Here is a 21,104-nt window from a genome sequence, read left to right on the forward strand (position 1 = left end):
CCAAACAACATGAAGCTCGCTGTATTTCTTCAATAAATAAATAATAATAATAAATAACATACATGAGACATCCAGAAACACAATCCACACAAAAACACAATCAAACTTCACATTATCTAACTTTTGGCTTGCTCATCTCATTGCAAGTTCCTATATATTGTGTGTGTGTGTGTGTGTGTGTGTGTGTGTGTGTGTGTGTGTGTGTGTGTAAATGGTTAATCCTGCTGGATGATGTCATATAAAAGGCCACTTAAACCAGCAGACATAAGAGCTGCACATATGCAGCTTTACTGTGTGTGTCTGGCCCATGGGACCCTCAGATTCACACCAACATCTGCTCCCAACAGAAACACACACTTTAGTTGTGATTCTGGGCCCTGCTCATTTATCTCTATTATTACAAAGTCCCATTAGGAGAAGATGTATCCTCCTCTGCAGGACGGACACAGCCAGTTTACATGCAGTATGTGTAGTGTAGAGTGAGCGTGGCAGGGGTTGGAAGTTAGATTTCCTCCTACTGAAATATGTATGATTTCTTTTTTACTATAATGGATAAAAGCCCCTCTCCAGCTGCTGCATGTGGATGTTGCTCTCTTGTGTTTGCGTTGTGTGGATGTGGGTTATGTTGTTGCATTAAGAAGGGAGATAATACCTACAGTGAAGCTGAAGGTTGTCTTGGCTCTATAGCCTTCACTAAAGAAGCCATGGTTTGTTATTTCCAAGGCTGCGTGTTGTTATCATTCTAATGGCTGTTCAAAGATATGCATACAGTGATTTGAGTTGAAGTTGCTTTAACACATAACCATGCGTGATAAGATAAGAAAATATACTGTATTGTCTCTGAGGCTAAGGATGGCCTTGGGCAAATGTGCTACATAGAGCTGTGTATTCTTCACATTGATAAAAGAGTCTGCATGCACTGTGAGGCATACTGACCAATTATACACAACAAAGAGACTCATTACAAACCCCTTGTTAATGAAATCTATATGATGATTATAAAAAAGAGGATTATTGAATAAATGCATAGGAACTTCTTCTGAGGTACTCTGCAGACCATATACACCTTAAAAAAACATTTTAAAGAGTATGTGTCAAAGACACTACTTACAATTAACGCTGGCATGAACAGAGATGTCCTCGCCCACTTTTCATACTCTGCAGAGTTGAGAAAACGTCTTTAGCATGCACAGATCTTTGCAAGATTCAACGAACAATCCTTTCAAAAGCTCTCACTGTGGCAAAAAGTCTAATTCAACATTCTACAATGTAATTACTAAGAATCACAGTTAGATACTCTGATGGACAGAGATCTACCTCACAGACACACTGAGGCAGAATATGTCCGTCACTCGCTGTCTCGAGTCCCCTCTGGGATGATGAAAACCTGCGTAAAATGAGACAGGCTCTGGATCCACTGATCCTCCATCACTCACATGTACGACTGATAAAGAGCTACAACCAGCACACCACAGGCTCTTTGTCAACATACCTACGCCTTTGTGTTCTACACACATGCAGCCCCCCGACTGGGAGCTACAAAAGCTCATCTTTTTCTTGATGCCGGTGTGATGTTATAGTTTGTGACAGCGTGGTGTCTTTGGGGGCCCGGGCCCTCTGCTGAGGCTTCTTTTTACAAGGCTGTAAACATTGGCTATGAACCGTCAGCATATGAACTCAGCATCTGTGAAAGTGCTCCTTCAGTGACTCCAGATGCTCCTCTGGGGACTACAAAGGCTGGATTAAAGCGACTTTATTTTCACTAGCAAACAAACTCTTGCTTTCAATAAAAAAAGCCTGCACTTTTTTTTTTTAGCTGAGTTGAAAAATTTATATTTAAATACACGTTTGTGTCAAAGACAGCATCAGATCAGTATTGGCATTAAATTATAAAAACGGGCTTTATACGGTGAGGAGAAGCTAAGAATCATCCTCTCTGAGCTCCTCCATGTGGAGTCATGTTTCAGACTGTTTGGTCAGTAAGGCGACACAGCGGTCTGAGCTGTTATTGTAAGTCATCTCTGTCACCATCAGTCAACACTGGCAGCTCGTCAGCAGCCCATGTGTTTGCCATGCTCTCATTGAAGTGAGTGGAAGGCCGGGCAGCTGCCTCGTTGCCTTGTGAATGTCTCCCAAACGGAGCAAGGCCCAGATCAAACAGGCCGCACAGAAAAAACCCCTCTGTATACCCACACCGCAGTAATTACAGCCTGAGCGCACAACTCCGTTTCCTCCAGGGAAGGAAAGTGTGGTGGGCTGCGACGTGGCTGGAATAGCACAATTACCAAGACGTCTCATTGTTCAGAGTCCTTTCTTTGGTTAATGAGCGTTTTCACATGAGGTTTCTTTCAGACATGCTGTCATCCGCAGTGACTTAGAGCGGAGGATGTGGGTGGGAGAGCTGGTCAAGGACAGTTTGACACGAGATATAGCTGCTGCTGGGATTTAATCTGTGACAATCCACTAACACTGTAACTCCATTATAACTCACAGACATTAGACTTTCCCGTCTTAAAAATCAGATATCAGCCAGTTAAAAGTTCAAATTCATCCAGAATACACGTTACAGGCCCTGTGGGATAGAGCTCTTACTCATCATGACTATGTTATATGTGTTAATAGTGTCATTGGTCTGATATGTATCAAGTCAAACAGTTTATGAAATAAAATGTATATGCTTATATTTCTCAGTTCTGTGCTACCAAACCCCTAAAATTTATGGGAAAAAATGGCGGTGTCAAGGGGCACATAGCTTTAACTACAATTTTTAATTGTACGGATCACTGGGGAGGCAGCAAAATGTTGTACAAGACCCATTTTCCTACAGGGACAATAAAGTGTATCCTATTATATTGTATCGTATCCTGTTGCATGGTGTCATATGGTATAGTGTTGTGGCTCATCGTTTAGTATCAGTCCGTTATAAGGAAACACATAACATTGTGTTGAAAAAGCTTTTGAAGTCTTCAAAATCAAACTTGGCAGCACGTGACCACATAGGGGCTTTTATATAAAATCAAACTAACTGTTAATGGCCATGTCAATCGACAGAATCAATCCCTGCTACTGTACCAGAGCAGATGAATCCACATCAAACTGCTTATTTATTTTGACCATTTATGGGCATGAGTCTTTTATCATGAACGATGCTCACTAATGTTCCATAGACTGACTGGTCTGTGAATTCCCTCATCATTACAGCTCTGAAGGAGAACTGTGTTTCCTTATGCTAACACCATGCTACTCCCCAATGTATTTAAGCAGAGTCAGAAATATAACATTTAGATTTCTTAAAACCTGGATCTACTAAACCAAACATCTCATTTACTATAAATTAGCAGAGGATGATCAATCCTGGATGAACGGACCAGTCACACCTGTGATCTGTATCTAGGATGCATATAACACATTTAATGTTATTAAAGAATGAGTGATTATTCATTCTGTAAAGGGTTAACCCTGATTTAGTTTGTTACTTCACTGACACATGGCTTATTATAAGTGGCTCTTAAGTCTCAGTCTTATAGCTAGCACTTCATTGTCGGTATGGCTGGTGACAAAACTGTGGATGACTCATAACTGGCACAGAGAGGCAACAAACAGGGGCTCCTGTTTTTTCTATTGGCTTATTGACAACACGTCTGTTTTTTTTTTTCAGCAGAGACAGAAAAAGCTTTGTAGTCACAAACACTCAAGTGTACCTTCCCCCTCCCCCCACCCGCCTGCCCATCTGTTTTCCACAGATCAATTAGGCTGTCGATAGCTCTGCGAGGCCTCGCTATGATACATGGAAATGAGCCGCCGCATCTCCTGGTACGAGTGAATCCTAATTTACGTTGTCTCTGAAAAAAAAACAAAACAACAACAGTAAGAGAGACGGGGGCAAGGAACCAAACATCCTCTTCCTGTCATCACAGAATCAGCAGCGATGATCACGCTCTGAAATGTTCGTTTGAAGCTCCGTCGCCTGTTTCCGGCCAATATCTTTTTTTGTTACTAAATTTAAAAATAAGAAAACGTGGATTCTTGAAGTTGGGCTCATCAGACTCTAATGGCTTATAAACTCCCAATTAATGAATCTCAAAGTCCCAAATATTCATTACAGAACAGTTTGACGATGCCTTGTGATGCATAATTAACATGTTATTTGCGCATTCATCTGTAGAAAATGGAAAACAAAATATGCCCCGTCACTTTTCCTTTTCCTAATGTACCCACGGGGTGTTTTTCTCAGCATCCTTCTTCAAACTTAGGGAACGTGCCCCTCTCACTAATGGTAATGCTTCAGTTCTGCCCTGCACATTCCTGCCACAGAGAGCCAAAATAAACACTCTGACGGGGGCGTCAGATACTTCTCCATTTGGGCATCAAAGGCAAGAGACTGAACTGAGCAGGAACTCTATTTAACAGTGGGCGCTGACAGGACAAGTCAGCTATCCCCTCTGCTTAAAGGTCTCAAGTGTGACCGCCTGAGGGGCCCCCGACACAATCCTGCCTGAGCCCCCGCCTCGGGCTGTAGACAGATGGATGGCCCCCAACATTAGTCCCAGTGGTTTAAGGAGCGCTGACCTCTCCATCACTGGGCACATCACTGGATCACACTCAGTCATGTGGAGGCTGTTGGTGTGCAGTAAAGTGCTAATAAAACCACTAATTGCACAACACAGATGTAATATTTTTAGTATTGTATGCAGACAGTGTGGAGACATTCTCCGTGCTGTCAGTCACTGGATGAAAGCCAATGAAAAAAAAAAAAAAGTGACGTTCATAAATTCAAACGCTGTGTCAAAACGTCCCCATCAAACACTGACTGCAACAATCTGCCAACTTCATCTCCAGAGAGGCAGCTTCCTTCCCAGCATCCTCTTTGCCCACAGAAATGGGACGCATCCGCAATGTCGCTCAGTGCTTTCAAAGCAGACTTCTTTTTTCTTTTTTTTACAAGTTAGAGAGAGCTCTGGTTTGAATGTGCTGCTGTGTGTGTTTGTGCTATAGATAATATAGATTCTAGCTGAGCTGAAGCATCATTTGCATTATGTCCTTATTATGACCTTAGTATATGAAGCTTTATGCAGGGCTGCCCAGTCAAAGTGGAACATTTGGGGATCTTCTGTCGAGAAGACCATGTTTCAGTGTTGTCAGCTGAATATGTGCACTATGGTTTTTTAAACTGCATCATTGAGCACAGAGCACAGCAGGAGCAACAACAGATTGTAAACCATGCAAACTGAGTCTCAAAATGACCCTTCAGTTTTCTTTTTTTTTTCGTCAGAAGCTGAATTATTCACAGAGGTCTCGTCTTCTTGTAGCCTAAACAAACCGGCCTGGTGATTAAAACCAGTAAAAGCACAGAATAACGCAGTTTCACAATAAAATCAGTGTTTCTCTCTGATGCTGTTTGGTGAGGCTTCTGGGGCTGAAAGCCAAGCAGTCGCTCACTTTAACAATATATCAAGATAAATCATATAGTTAGTAGTTATTTGATTCACATATAGGAAAATGAAAATTTTGAGTCTTACAGTTGAATGTGACACTCATGTTGAAGAGTGATGTGGCGCCGAAATGAAACAGAAACAAAAGATGTGATGATGAAGGTTGTCCTAATGTTCAACACTTTGATGCATTTTGATACCACATGTTTTAAAACGAACAACCACTGTTTTTATGATAATTTATAGATTGGAAAAAGAACACATCTTTAAAAAAAACAACCTACAAATCCTTCATCAAACAGAGAGCTCACTGTCTAACCTGCACATATCATTGGATGTGTTCAGGGGTTTGTTTGCAATTTCTGTTTGTTCAAACCCAGCGATAACCCAACTTTTGGTGTCATATTGAAGTTTAAGCTTCTGGTATCATGGCAACCCTTTTCATTATCAGCTTTCTACTGAACTGATATAGCTGATAAGATTGACAAAAATATGCCAGAAAAAAGCCCCAAATGAGGCTTTTATGAAGTAAAATATTCCTTTATTGGATGTATTCACCTGAACCAAGGTTTGTGTATAATTCATCACAGTCATTTGATATTAAATCTCCATGCAGTAAGCCCCAGATGTTTAACCAGATGGGTTTCCTCACAGGTGTGGTTGAGAAGTGTAAATGCTTTTAATGAGCCATTACCGCTCAGACCATTAAAAATGGGATGCATTGCAGAGACAGTATGTTATCTGATATTTCAGTTTTATAAGGGACGTTTGGTTGCCTATATCCAAGGAGATCATTTGGAGTGTCAGTCACAGTAGAAATGTTACCTTGCAATCAATCAATTATCAAATAGTTGTACGCTTGCCATAGTCCGGATGATGGTCCAGCAGGGGTTTTGTGTTGTTTCAAATCAACATCAATATCCTGTCGACGTGTGTCCTCAGTGTCTGGCCGCTCTTCTAACCAGACCATATGTTTTTCATCAAGTTTGACTGGCGAGACAGTCTGTCAGATCGTCTTGTTTACCCAGCTCTCTCTGTCCACAGACTCTTCTTGGATTGCACTACAAAACTCTGCTGCAGAGTCAAAAGCAAAGCCCAGGGGTAACGCTACAGCTGTCACCACTGCGACTTTCTTGGTGGGTTTGGATATATTCATGAGAGTCTGGCACTTGAAAGCTCGTTGTTGGGAAAAGAGCCAACTGATAATAGATCATTTTTCAGCGTCGGTGTATCAATGCGGCGGTGCTGTGGAGGGATTTTGACAGGCGCTGTCGATGAGTTAATGGCTGGCTTTAGAGCTGACAGGGACAGCTCTTTTTGGGAAGTGACAGTCTCTGGGTAGCTGTTATTCTGTGATCGGAGTGTTGATACACAGAAAGTGACTCGGGGATAGGAGGCAGTCTAAAGTGTTCTCTGTAGCAGATGATTGATGGGAAGCGCTTATTAAAGCAGTGTGACTTGGGTGCGGAGGTAATTAGAATGCCTCCCTTACTTGTTAGCTCTTAAGCACAACTTGACGCAAAACATCAGATGCTTTTGTTGCATGTAAAGAAGTGATGGCGGTATCTGTTGCACTTTATCTTCATTATACGTCAGAAAAAATCTCCCTTGACAACTCCTCAACTTAATGTAAAGGGCGCCTGTATTCACTCTTTCCTTATATGGTAATGCTATCACAACCTATCAAGGAGGGCTATTTCAAATATGTTTATAATACATCCATATTAAAGTATCATTATGTAGTCTAGCAGTGCCAGCAGTACATCATCCTAAAAAGATCAATAAAACCTTAAGTGCAAGCACTCTGCTACTTATTCATTCAGTTACAAAAGAATGGAGTGTAGGGTGTCAGTTAGCTGGAACATTTCTATAGCTGGCTTTTCACTGAAAATAACCTTGACGTTCAATCAAAAAAAGTTATTTCAAAGAACTAAAAGATTCAAAGTTGTGGTCTCTGCAGGCTGCAGCTCAGTTTCAATTCAACTGATTCCTGGTTGGCTACTAAGGTCGTCAAAATGTACCATAGTTTGATACTTTTTGACCAATAGTGTCGAAAAAGTACCAAAGCTTAAAAAAAACACGACTGAAACCTTCTGTGTGCAGGAGTTTGCAAGTCATTTTTGTCGATTAAAAACAAGAAACGAGCCAATATTGGGTGCCTAAGACTTCTATTCTGTTGCTGTGGTATCAAATTAGATACCACTTGTTCTTTAATGATACCAAATCCAAGTTTCATATTCTGGCAATGTGACAACACTACCCCGCATCCTATACTATCACTTGAGCCATCTAATGGAACATCACAATTCTACAACATCAGTGTTAACGTGTTAACATGTAGCTAAAATTAGCTCTTGGCCAGTGTCACAAAAGCAAGACGGTTAGCATGTTTTCACTGAGAATCATCTTTTCTTCAATTGTTCTGTTCATTTTGTTAGCATCTCGACAGCATTACAAATGAGGGAAACCTCAATGGATTTCAAAGCTTCAATAAAGGTTTAAATAAATAAATATCATTTTAGCAAAATAGAAATTGTGTGGTTGATCTCAAACCAGCTTTTTCTTCTTTGGGTTCCACCATTGAATGAAGTAGCTGAGCCTATCTCTGTCAGCCAAGAAAAGACAACCTGTTGAACCACTTTCTCTTCGACCGGTCTTCCAAAAGCTGAAAGTGGCCGACAAATGAGAACATTTCAGCGCTACAAGCCCCAACACCAACGTGTCCTGAACTTTTACTTCCTGTAAAGGGACTTTCTAAGGAGTGAAACACTCCCTCCTGAACTTAATTTAGCACTAGTTCCCGGGGGTGAAGACCTACTGAGTTTCTCCAAAGTTCCCCCAGTCCCTGGGGAAGGTTTCTAATTTTGAAACACAGGTTTGTCCCACAATACATCAAAAATCTTTTCTAAATTCCGTCATAGGTTGTTGACTCCCACGGCTATCAGTTCATAAAAAAAAAAACAACCCTTATCGTTTATTTATTTATTCATGGTATCTTGGTTGTTTTTGTTTTGAGCTCCAGACTCAGGAGTTCAGGAAGTCCCCGTCTCAAACCCCTTCCTCCCTCAGAGTGACTTGTGTGATCTATATGTGGTCAGACAGATAGGAGCAGATAGCAGCCAGCATGTGTGTGTATGTGTGTCTGTAAGCGGAGACAGATCTAATACACACTAATCTTGAAATATGCTGCTTTGGGACAGGAAACCTATGGCATTTCCCCCACAGCTGTGTAAGGCCACCCACAACCAGTTTGGTGCCCGTCCTGGGCCCCCCTCGAGGATTTCCTCCATAAGTGAGAGACCAAAAACATGCCTATGCTGTCATTTGTGACCCTTAATGGACTGATAATTAGTAATGGGAAATTGTGGAATCATCGACATACAGCCTTATTTGAGACTATATCAACCATCTCTTCGCTGGCTCTGCTACTTTAAGTCTCTTCATGGTGTCATCCCATTGAACACTTTCAGGAAAGTTGAGTGAAACCCAAGAGTGCAGTTGCCTGATCCAAACAAAACCCTCAGTGGAGTCAGTGGAGATAATCAATGTTTGTTACTGGAAGGCTAGTGGAACTCAAACTGGCAACTCTTGAAGGATGTTGGCCTGGTCGTTCCATCCTCAGGACTGCTGTTTGAAAATGCTTCTTCATTGTTTTGTGATAACTTTGCAGCGGTCATTACTCTTGTGCTGCAGGAACTTACGTTAGTACATGCTTTGAATGTCCAGGCATTGTGAGGTTTAGTTGCCCCCTCAGGGTTGTCTCTGTGCTTGGAAACTAAACCATGGCTTATCCAGCTCCCGAGCCCCCTCGGCTATGTAACTAGGAGTAACTTTTTGTATTTAAATGGTCCGTTAAGCTCAACTGTCTGTTCTTGCAAGACCAAAAAAAAAAGACTCCACTGTTTGCTGGCTATCTAGGGCAAGCTGCTTCTGCCTTGTCAGCTTGCCCAAACATCTCGCCAAAATTCATATTAGCTGCTTTGCCAGCACAGAGGCCACTCAAAAGGGAGCATGAAACAGTTGTTAGTGGATAGGGCATTTCTGGTGCTGCAGTGGGATTTTTTTTTTGCTCTGAATGTTAAGGATACCCTTTTCTTAAAGAAGAGCAGCTCCTTCCCCGACTCATGAATCTGTTCACGGCCCCAAGAGAGACAAGATAAAAACAGCCGATTTCCTTTTGCAAAGTTGACCCTGCCCATTTAGTTGCTTAGCATCAACACAGGCTCAATTAAGGGGGTGGTCTCTTTATGCCTGGCACTTTGTATTCTCATGCAAGAGCCTCATTTTGTTGTCCCCACAGGGTCAAAGAGTAGGAGGCTGAAGAGAAAAGCACTCCAGCCTCCCTCCCTCAATGCTTCCAATTTAACTCTGAATGCACATTTGCAAATCAATTCCTGTGGCTTTGGGAGTAAATCGAGAGGATGAGGAGGAGGCAACAGAGTTGTAAAACAACAAATTCTGGTAGAGGGAAGCCAACAGAAATGCAGATGAGGGAGGGATAGGAATGGGAAAGTTGTTGCCCTGCCCCTCTCTCCTCTGCCCTCTTCTTTAAAGATTGCGGTCCATGCTGTTGGCCATGGGCATGTTCTTTTACCACTGTAGTGTTTGAATTTAAGCTTTCAAAGACTTGTCTCGGCCATTAGCAGCTCTGTCTCTTTTTAAGTAGAATTGGGTGGGCAGGGTGGGTTATCTCGAGTGCAGAGTGAGCTCAGCTTAGCCTTAATTTTAGTTGCTAAATCATGGCATGGCTTAATCTTTCTTTTTTTACCACCGCTCACCACAGAGTGATAAGGAGTGCCGGCTTTTGATGTATTCCAATATTCTAATTCACTTTAAAGTCCTGCAGGCTGGAATGAAAAGGCTTTTCTCACCCTGACCGTCTGGAGGACTTGAAGTGCCAAACATGTTTTATGTCTTTATTGTCTTCAGGGCTAGTTGAGAAGACCCTGAGTCGGCTTGCATTATGTCTGCCAAGTCTGTGAACTTTAGCTTTTTTTGCTGTGTCATTGCAAGAAGAACAATGCAGGAGAAATAGTCTCGGAATGACCATTCAATAGTCAGCATTTTTATCCACATGCTACGCAACTCACAGAGAGTATACCCACCTCAGTCCAGCCATTTGCACAGATGTAATTTCCAAGAAATTTTCAGGAGTGCTTTCCCTGAAATCTTCCTGAATAAGTTTATCACACATGTCTCAGACAGCTGTAGACTTTCACTGTCCCATGGGAGAGAGTGAGGATCTCAGGAGGCAAGACATAAGATGCATAAGTGGAGGATGAAGCAACAGAGTCTGATGCGATGACGACAGTTTTTTGCCTTTGCATCGATGTAACATGTAATCCAACCATACTCACTGAATTTACAAAAGTGCAGAGAAGAACATACTTGTGAAAATAAAACATGCCCCCTGCCCCTTGCCCGCTGTGAATCTTGCCCGCTGTGAGGATGTATCTGCTACATTCTCACATTATAGAATTTCCCTCTGGGATTAAAAAATAGTATTTCTGATTCTGATTCTGGTTCTGATTAGCTCTCCCTGACTTAACCTGGAAATGGTTCAAGGTGAAGTCAGTTTGAAAAATTCAGCAGTTTGCATTCACACATGCAGCTCACCTGGAAATTTCAGGATGAGTTAAGTGTAAGTGTGAAGGCATCGAGTTTCATCTCACAAACCACCAGAAATTAGAGCTGTATCTGATGTTAATATTCTCTGTTGGTTGAATCTTTGCACTTTTGTTTCTTTTAGGTAAAACACCAAAGTTAGCTGTTAGGGAAGTTTGATGCAGCAATGACACTGTTTGAAAGGGAGTGAACACTTATTTTTGTTAATATGTGTGAGGACATATTGTCCATAAGCGTCCATGGTTCACCCTCTGTTAGGAAGCATGTCGTCCAGAAGGTGTGACGACTTTTTTTTTAACCTCAGATTGAGTCTTGTACAAATATCAGAGCTCCTTTCAAGGATTTATCACATGAGTCAGACCATAATCTGAGCAGTGCACCATCTGTGTTCAGGGAAATAGTTTCTGAATCTGTGAAATGCAGTCTGGCAAAGATGGGTGGATGGTGGATGTGTTTGCATACCGAGCTTCTCGAGGTGCAGAACGAGGTTTAACAGCCTGTCACCTATAAAGTCAGAACTTGTCAAGTAACATTATGTCTTAAAGTGAGATTTTTCTCCACGCTCTCCACATCCGATATCAAAGGATCAACACAAGCACGACATTCTCCCCCCTGCCTCACAACTTTTCTTGTAGATTGCTTTCTTTTTGCTTTTGGCCTTTTTTTTTTTTTTAAACGATTACCTGTCAAGCTCTTTTTGTCAACGGCCTCTCAGAGAGCACACGTCTGATAAAATGCCTGAAACAAGTTGACAGTTACTCGTTTGACCTCTGACTTCTTATCAGCAGATTATTTCTGGATAAAAATGAAGCGGAAACATTTTCAAGTCAAAGAAGCACCATTGTCTCAGTCGAAGGGAAACTCAATGACCTCACAATTCAGTATCAAATGATACAAACTTCTATGTTTAAAAGTTCTCTATTTGTGGACTTTCAAACTTTTAGTCAACACTCAGGGCTTTACTGATGTGAACTGTGTGACCCCCCCCTCCCTCCCTCCCTTTATGCAAATTAATCTTCACCCCCCCATTCTTCACTTGTGAGTGCTGGAGCGAGTGTGTGATTTACTGGCTGTTGTTCTGCTGTTGTTTTGCCTTTTCAGAGGAAGTAAATCTGCAGTGGGATGAAAAGGCCACTTGTGTTGGGTGACATAATGCTGAGGAGATGGCTGAGTAGGGGCGGGGGAGGGGCAACACTGTAGATCTTTGGCCGTACTCCTCTCTTCTCCTTCTTTTGTATCAGCCGGATACTTGTGCTTCTTGTTCTTGTACCAGATGAGAAAAGCTTGTGCCTCAGCACTTTGCCATCCTCCATTACAGAGAGGACATTGCAGCAGGAGTTTGAGCTCCCCGTGGCTGTTTTGTTCCAATTTCTCTCCTTCATTTTTTGTGTACTTTCATCTCACGCACTATTTTTTCTTGTCATCCTCTCAGGCTTCTTTTTTTTCTCTCCTTCCCAGTTTAAAAGTACTTTGAAGTTGTGTGACAGCAATTCACTGTGTGTATGCATGTTGGCCTTCTGTTTGAATTTAGTCTATACGCATGCTTTTTTTGATGTATAGTCATTATAGGAATGTTTATGCTGAATGGAGTTAATCCAAAAATGAACAGTGCTCCATATTTCTCTTCAGAATTAACCGACTGTTTATTTTTAGTAGAGCGATTTAGCTGTGTATTACCATAAATGAAGAGACGTATAGGGTTGTCATGACATGAGGTGAAACTGACATCCATCTGTAGTGATTGAATACATGAATCCTGCATTTTACCTGCTTAGTTGCCTTTTTTTATGTTCTTCAGTTATTCAGAAATGGTGATGTATCATGATTGTTCAGCAATATTGCAGAATTGCTGTACCATGATGTAATTGTTATCCTTAGCCTCGTAACATATCGGTTGTTCCCTGTGATTCCCTCCCTTATTGACAATATTGGTACCCAGATGATCATGTTTTGATGTGGGGGGAGAGAACTTGCTAGACAATAAGGGCTAAGAGTGGATAAAGTAAAGGGTACAGATTTAAATCATTTTGTAAATTCAAACTTAACTGTTTCTCCTTCCAATCCAACATATAAAAACATTCCCACCCCCACTGATGGGTACTAGATCTACACAGGAAATCACACATCCTTCAGGTCCACTACAGCTCTCCTTTGGCATGACAGTTTAGACTAATTTATCTCTTCTCCTCACACCATCCCTGTCAAACACACTCTGACTCTCACTGGCTGGACTCCTACATCTTCCCTCCGGTTTCATTAGCTAACTTGTAGCTCTGAGAGTTGCTGTAGTACACCATGGTCAGGAGCTAACAGGCCCTTAGAGGATCCAGACTTTCCTATTAGACTCTCTTCTCGAGACAAGCAGTCATCCTCAAGCTGTCCATTTAACCTGATTTGAGTTCATCTTTTTGCCGCCTCGCCCTTATCTGCGACATACATCTACACTGACTGTGAGCAATGCAGCAGGGGAATATCACGCAGCTTAGAAATTCAAATACCCTCGAGTTGTGTGGCAGTGAGGTCGATCTCTATCAACATGCAGATCTGAACCACAGGCTGTGATACTGATGTACGGCCTGCAGCTGCACAAAAGAAGCCTGTGCTATGATGGCTGCGTAGATTACCAAGATGTCTCGTCATCCTTGAAAATAAACTCTGATGTAGGCGCCTTCTTTTATTTTCCTTTCATCCAAATTGACTTGAACATTTGTGTAACATCAAAGTAACGGGTACAACATGTCTCTTTGTAGATGCCAGTAGCCAAGAGATCATAATTTTTCCTTGGATAATCCAAAAAAATATACATATTAATTGTCCACAATTTTATGAGAACAAATCTCTGTACTTGTTCATCAGATTTAGGGTCACTGAAAAAGTACAAAATTTCTGGTGACTGACACTTAATGAGATGATAAATCACCTCTTGAGTAGATAGAACGGAGTGTTGTCAGCATAAAGTTAGAAAAAGAAACATTATGCTTTTGGGTTTTATGACCTATAATGGAAGGATGCAGGAAGAATAGTAGGGGGCTTAGAATTGAGCTCTGGGGTGCCCCAGGGCTGATGGATGCTGAGGATGTGGATGATTTGCCAGAGATACATAATCACAGATGGGCATGCCCTCTCAAACCACTGGTGTACAGTGGTTACATCTTTACTTCTCTCGATGATCTCTAGCTCAGTCACTCACACATGGTGGTCTCTTCCCTTTTTAGAAACCTTTACAACATTTCCACTTGACTCATTCAAACCAGCATCACTGTAAAATGTATGAATCAGCTCTTAAAGGCTCTGCCCCCCCCCCCCCCCCCACCGCCTGCCCAGACAGACTCAGTTTTGCTATGATGTTACCTTAAAACTATTAAATGAACAGTCTCTGTTTACCACATGGAGCCCCTAAGGGAGTGGAGAGGCTCTTAGCAAAATAATAACTGTTTTCTGTTTTTATTCCAAATGAGGAAACTTTGAAAAAGCTTTCAGCTCTATTTATTCATTTTTAGAAGTAGTGCTTTATCTTGTAGTCCTGGACATAAAGGAGTAGCAGTAACACACAGTCACATGTGAGTTCTGACATTTATAATACAATCAATTATGAATATATGAATTTAAAAAAAAAAAAAAAGCTTTTCAAAATAGCAGAGTACAGATATGCAATACCCAATGCACATCCATCTGTCCAACCATCCACCCATCCATGCATCCATTAATCACCATCGGCCAATGCGACCATCCATCCAGTCATCCACATCAATCCATCCATCTATCCATCCATTCCTCTGTAATTCAGTCAAAAAGTCAGAAGCACATTAGTGGTCATAAGACAAAGTGACGGTCAGCCGATAATGATGATTTTTATGGTGAATCCTTAGACAACACAGCATATTTGATAACCCAATTAGAATTTTATTTCATTAAGTTTTGACAACATTGACATTATGTTTTTGAAGATGCTATTACTCAACAGTATCAAACTTATTTGCCTTTAAACCTTGGCTTTCTATGATGCACAACTTCAGTGAAAGAAACAGCGGGATAAAAGAAAATCTCAGTAATGTGCTTTTTCCATTAACAGCTATGAAATATAACCTTTAAGAGGTGCAGCCGATCACATTCTGCTGCACTCTCAGTGCTCTGAAGCAGACGTCAGACAGAAGCCCGGCTGCTATCTGAGTCTAACTGTAAGAAACTTCAAAGCCTCAACACCATTTCTTCCTCTTCACAGCCTCCTCTTTCTCCATCCGTGTGAGTGTAATTGCAGGCAGAGCAGGGCCATCAGACTGTGCTCTATATTCAGATCAGTGAAAAAGCACTTGAGCAGAGTTCTTAATCCTCCAAAACTTTCTGGAGGATTTGTCACTTTGAGGGCAGGGCTGCTTTTCTTATCAGGTGTTATCAAGAGAGTCTGAACCTTTGAACTCCTCCACAATCATGTACCTGTATGAGGAACAATTCTGACCCTTTTTTTTATATAATGTGTCCTGCAGATTACACTGTTTCCACTGTTCCTGTAGGCACATTGTCAGCTGTCCTTACACAGTAGATAGAGAAACACGGGAAACAAGATGCTATCTTGATCCCCTGCTGGAGGTTTGAGGATTATCCAAACCGCAGCAGACTCTTGGTTTTTTGTCTGATGGCTCCATCTTCTATTCTTACTAAAACCATACAGCAAAAATACAATCCCCTGTCACCAAAAGTTGTTTTTATTACTTTGGTATCAACTTGTTTCAACTTGAACTGGGCCATGAATTATGTCATGTTAGCAACATCTTAGTAAAAAAACAAAGACTTTTGGTTTTCGCCTTTTGACATACTGACCAGTGTTGCAACGATAATTCAACAGTCAGTCAAAAGGAAGATAAATATTTTGATAGTTGAAGATTATTTTTTTTTTGCGATTGGAAATTTGACAGGTTTTTTAAAAGATGTTTAACTATATACACATAACAAATATTGGATTATATAGTACATGGATATTTTAATCACAGCAGAAATTCACAAAATCAACAACATTATTTCCATGTTGTTCATTTGTTCAGAGAGAGAGAGAGAGAGAGAGAGAGATTGCTTGCAATTGCTTCTTTTATTTTAATAAAAGAAGCAATTGAGATCAAAATAACCGAAGATTTAACATAAAACGAAAAAAAGATGATTTTTTCGGGCTAAAAAAATGATTTCTTCCTGCAGCCCTATGCAGCAACCTTCCCTCCCAATCTCCTGCTTTTAATGTTCTACAAATGAAACCGGCGCCTAATAATACACCACTCTCAGGCCCGATGTACACATGCAAAACTGAGTCTGGAAATCACTCTCTGGTTGAGTGGTAAGAAGAATCAGGAATAGCCGGTTGTAAAAATAATGAACACTTGCAGAACTCAAAGAAAAACACTGTAAAGACGCACCTCCTGTTATCATCCTTTCATTCGCTCTCCAGGGGGGACATTTCACCCGTGTCTCGTGGTGCTTCAGTTTGTGTTATTGCCTTTTCAACATAATTGTACCGCCAACATGCTGTCATTCAAATTAGAGGAGGAAGAGGAAAGATAGAGAGGGGGGGAGGAAAAAAAAGAAGCCATTTCAAAGCTGGTGAAAACCTGTGGGAATAACCTCCCTTCCCTCTCTGCCTCTGTCTTCATTTCTTTCTTTCAATCAGACTTTTCGAAATGAAAGCTAGAAACCTGCAGACTGCAAAAACCCCCCGACCACAAGTATAATACATTTATATTGATAAGTGATTCACACACACAGAGCTATGAAAATCGTTTCCTTTTGTATTAGAGACAGTTTAAATGTCTTAACAATCGTACAGATTCTTACTTCCAGTATTTTCTGGAGTTAATCCAATAAAATGTTGGTGACATGTTAAATATATTTCAGTCGTTCTGTCAGCCCGCTGTCCCTCTCCTGAGTTTCTGATTACCACAGTCCAACCATATTTATTTCCCTCGTGTTTTTCCCCTTGCACTGCTGTGGGAATTTTGTTTTGGTTTGATAGATGCAGAATTTAGAGCGTGTAATTTCACATGTCCTCTTGATTTACACTCTGAATTTAACTGCTGAGCAATTACATTACACGGCCGTGTTCTCGCCCAGCTTCAGAGGTTTGGAGAGAGGACAACTGGGTTTTTTTTACTCTCGAGGGCCGACGACAGGAAGTGAGAGAAGTTGCTCTGTGTTTATTGTAGAGCTTACTCTTCCATGACCACACCCTTTACCTTCAGAGTTTCATGTAGAAACACATCTTCATTAAATAAACCCTACAACTCTCAGAAACACAGAGTGATCATTCTTTACCTTTCCTCGGTTACCTGTTATCCATTAGGGCTTGGACGATCTGATCTCCTGATTAAATCCTAGGGTGCAGATTTGATTTGTATCATGATTCGGAGAAAGTTGCGACAAATTGCTGTTTGCGATTTGATAGTATCGATTGTTTTGATTTTTTTGGCTGTCTTGATGTAATTGGACATGAAGTCCCGGTTATGGATCCCACCAAAAAAAAAAAAAAATCTTAATACATTTTTCCCCCACCCTTATCATCCATTGTTTCAGCTCTAAAATAAATGGCTCCAATTTAGAGATCAGTTTGTTACTATAAAAGCCAATATTTGATTTAAAGCAGTATCGTATTCCTCTGCTGATCTCTGTGTGTACATGCGTTGGAAAGGAAGTGCTTTCTGACTCACTAAAATGTCATCCTGCTGTCAATCAAACTTATTAATTACAATGAATATTTGCTATGAAGACTGTAAAGTCATTTTCCTCAGGTTGCTCAAAACTTCTATTCCCCGGACACAACTTCCTCATGACAGCAGTTTCCCTCTATGCCGATGATCTCCTTTTCTTTTTTTTGATTTTGATATACTTTATTAATCCTTGAGGGAAATTCGGGATTACACTCTGTTATTTATAGAGACATGCTTCTCACACACAGATAGGCCCGCATGTACAAAAAGGACCTGTGGACATGCATTTGGTGGAGAGATGTCAGAGTGGGGCTGCTACAAGCTGCTAAGCAGAGAGCGCACCAGAGCAGTTGAGGGTTGGGCTCTGCAGTGCTCGGGAAGTGCCATGGCACCTCTCCAGCTACCAGACCAACTTCCAGATTTGGTACCGGGACTTGAACCGGCGGTCAAAATCATCTTTTGTTGATCATAGAGATGCATCAGTATTGATGACAGTTGGTTTCACAGGTGGCTGAAACTCCTCACAGAGGCTTTAAATCCAGTTTGTGGTAGACTTGGTTGTTGAGTTGACTACAAAGTTGCTGGTTCGATTCAGACGAGCAACTTCTATTCTCCACTCCACCACTCTCCTCCCCCTGTTTCCTGTCAAACTGTCAAACAAAAATCAAATCATCCTAAAAAGCCTGACCACGTGTGCAGCATTATAACAAACCTCTTGTTCTTCTCTTACCTTCCAGCATCCCGGCCCAGGCTAGAGGATGCAGCACCTCGGGTCGTCGAGCACCCGTCCGATCTGATCGTGTCCAAAGGCGAGCCGGCGACCCTCAACTGTAAGGCGGAGGGACGGCCGATCCCCATGGTGGAATGGTACAAAGACGGCGAGCGCGTGGAGACGGACCGAGAAGACCCCCGGTCCCACAGGATGCTTCTGCCCAGCGGCTCCCTCTTCTTCCTGAGGATCGTGCACGGGAGGCGGAGCAAACCGGACGAAGGCGTGTACGTGTGCGTGGCGAGGAACTACCTGGGCGAGGCGGTCAGTCGCAATGCGTCGCTGGAGGTGGCAAGTAAGTGTGCTTCGATTATTTTTGGCTGTAAATGCCTGAGTAGGTGTGCGCATGAATGTGTGTGTTTTTTTTTTTTTTGTGTGTGTGTGGGTGCAATTGGACCAGATCTGTGTTTCCTTTCTGTGCTGATTCAGAGCAGACACATAGCCTGATGGACCGGTTACATGCAGTGACAAAGAGAAAAATGAAAATAATCTGTGTTTTCATGAAGTATAGATGATTTTATTCCTAGAAACTTTGTGTTATCATTGTTGTGGTTGTGGATAAGACACAAAGTAAATCACGCTCAAAGATTACACAATATAGCTGCCCTGTAGAAACAGAGGAGTGTGCATACCTTCAGATAAAGCCCTCTCTGCTCTCGTATCATCACTATCACTCGGCTGAGTTAACTTAAGACACCACCCCTGACCTCAGTGTCAGATCTCCTGGCAGCTCACACCCCCTCCTACCCGGACTCAGACATCCCGTCCTATCTCCTCACGCTCCAGAGAGCCTGGCCTCTGTCTTGTTGTGACCGGGTCTTTGCAGCCGCGCCTGTTAGTGTAGATGGATGACAGCTAGCTCCTGAGAAAAGATAAAGCAGTTGTCGCCACTGGACAGGAGAGTGGAAAAAAGTTCCTCCCAGAGAGGAGGAGGAGAGACCACCAACGGTTGGCAGCTTCTCACTAGCAGATGTTAGTTCACTTAAAATACAACGCGCTCCTGTCAGCGGTGGCACTTCAATGAAATGCAATGAAGGGCCAATTAAATCTTTGCTGTTGGATTTAGGCTGTTACCTTCAGTGTTAGAATATCACTTTGAAATTTCATTTAGGATTGACAGTCAGCAGCTGATAAATTATTGCAATTAAAACAATTCTTTGGCCACATGCATTCCTGAAAGTTTCTAGACATTTTCTGGACCAACTTTTCCTTTAGGGCTTTCACACTTCCAGATATTTGCAGGAAGAGGTGTATGAGACCCTCGGACTTCACATAGAGTTTCTCCTGCGAGACCCCCACTATTTTGTTCTGCAGCAATAAACTGCTGCATTATTTTTTATGTTCACCAAGTTTGTTCTTCTTCTGTTTTGTTGATATTGCTTCTTCTGCTACTTTCATGTCGTCATGTCTTGCTTTAGGAGACATCCCGCAGTCCTTCTGAAAATATTATTGAGGAGTACATATGTGAAAACAGCTCTCAAGTCTTCCTGAGTTGCATGTGCACCTCACAGCAGGGGGTCGTCCCTGTTGGACTGGGGTTGTCTCAGTCTCAGTCTCAAAATCGGTGGAGATCACAAATGTCAGCTGTGCAGTGTGCTTCTGTTTCTGCCCGATTGCTCCCTTCTTGTGAATTTCCACCAGGGGCATGATGGGAAATTATCCAACCCATCTAATCCAGATGTTGGCTTGTAAATAAGGAACATACAACATCTCATTTTTACAACAAAAAAAAGTCACTGACTGAGATGTCTTCGAGGAGAGTCGGACACAGTCCCTCCAAAAGTTTTTTTCAAGGTCTTCCAGAGTGATGTAAGCTCACTTTAGCCTGAGATGAGTCTTGACAGAACTCGTGCTTTAGGAGCTTTTTAGAAACACCAGCACAGATTAAAAACACTTCCTCTAATCCTGTCCAATCCCCCCCCCCCCCCCTTGTAACATCATTCACCCTTTCCTCTGGAATGTCCTCATCACACTAACACAAACCATGTGAGCACGCTAAAAAGTCACTCCTTTCCCCTAATCATAAAAATCTGTGAAACATTAGACTCCTGTCCAACACCTTGCTGCCTTGGCCCTGGGATCAGATTTTCCCCTGAAAGGCTCCGGCCCCCCTGATTTAATAATCAGACTCGACTGCCTCCGCTGAGAAATCAAAATAAAGAGCATGAATCATTCTCTAACCTCCATAAAGAGCGGCATTGTGTGCCGTGTGTCCGTCACCTCTGCTCAAAGTGTTCCACAAACAGCATGATGTGTTTTGGTGTCAACATCAGACGCTGCAGGATATCTGTGATAAGCCTTATATGGAAACAGAGCAGCGAGCGGAGGTGTTTATGAATCACTTTTCACAGAGCCGCTAATGAAAAAAGCAACGTCACATTCAACAGTGTCTTAGCTCCCATGTGGATATTTATTTCTACACTGTTACTTTTTCACCTCTTCCTCTCGATGCTGGGGAAGTTTTCCTCGGCTTTCTGGCTACATGACTTCAGGAGATTGCTAACTCACAGCCAAGGACACACTGTGTTTAATGTTACTCCTTTTGTCAGTATCCGTGTGTGATATTTCTGGCAGCTCCTGGAGGTAACAGGA

At 41.9% G+C, this 21,104-nt stretch overlaps 1 protein-coding gene across 5 annotated transcripts in view; it reads left to right on the forward strand.

Annotated features, from left to right (window-relative positions):
• The window catches only part of robo3 (roundabout, axon guidance receptor, homolog 3 (Drosophila)), a 189,635-nt gene that overhangs the window by 85,488 nt on the left and 83,043 nt on the right, over positions 1-21,104 (forward strand). For all 5 annotated transcript variants that reach the window (XM_065962837.1, XM_029276509.2, XM_029276508.2 and 2 more), the window contains exon 2: positions 18,481-18,807. In XM_065962837.1, coding sequence (XP_065818909.1) covers positions 18,481-18,807 — 327 coding nt within the window. The remainder of the gene's footprint in view (positions 1-18,480; positions 18,808-21,104) is intronic.

Source organism: Labrus bergylta, chromosome 14 (assembly GCF_963930695.1).
Source record: "Labrus bergylta chromosome 14, fLabBer1.1, whole genome shotgun sequence".
Taxonomy (NCBI): Eukaryota; Metazoa; Chordata; class Actinopteri; order Labriformes; family Labridae; genus Labrus; species Labrus bergylta.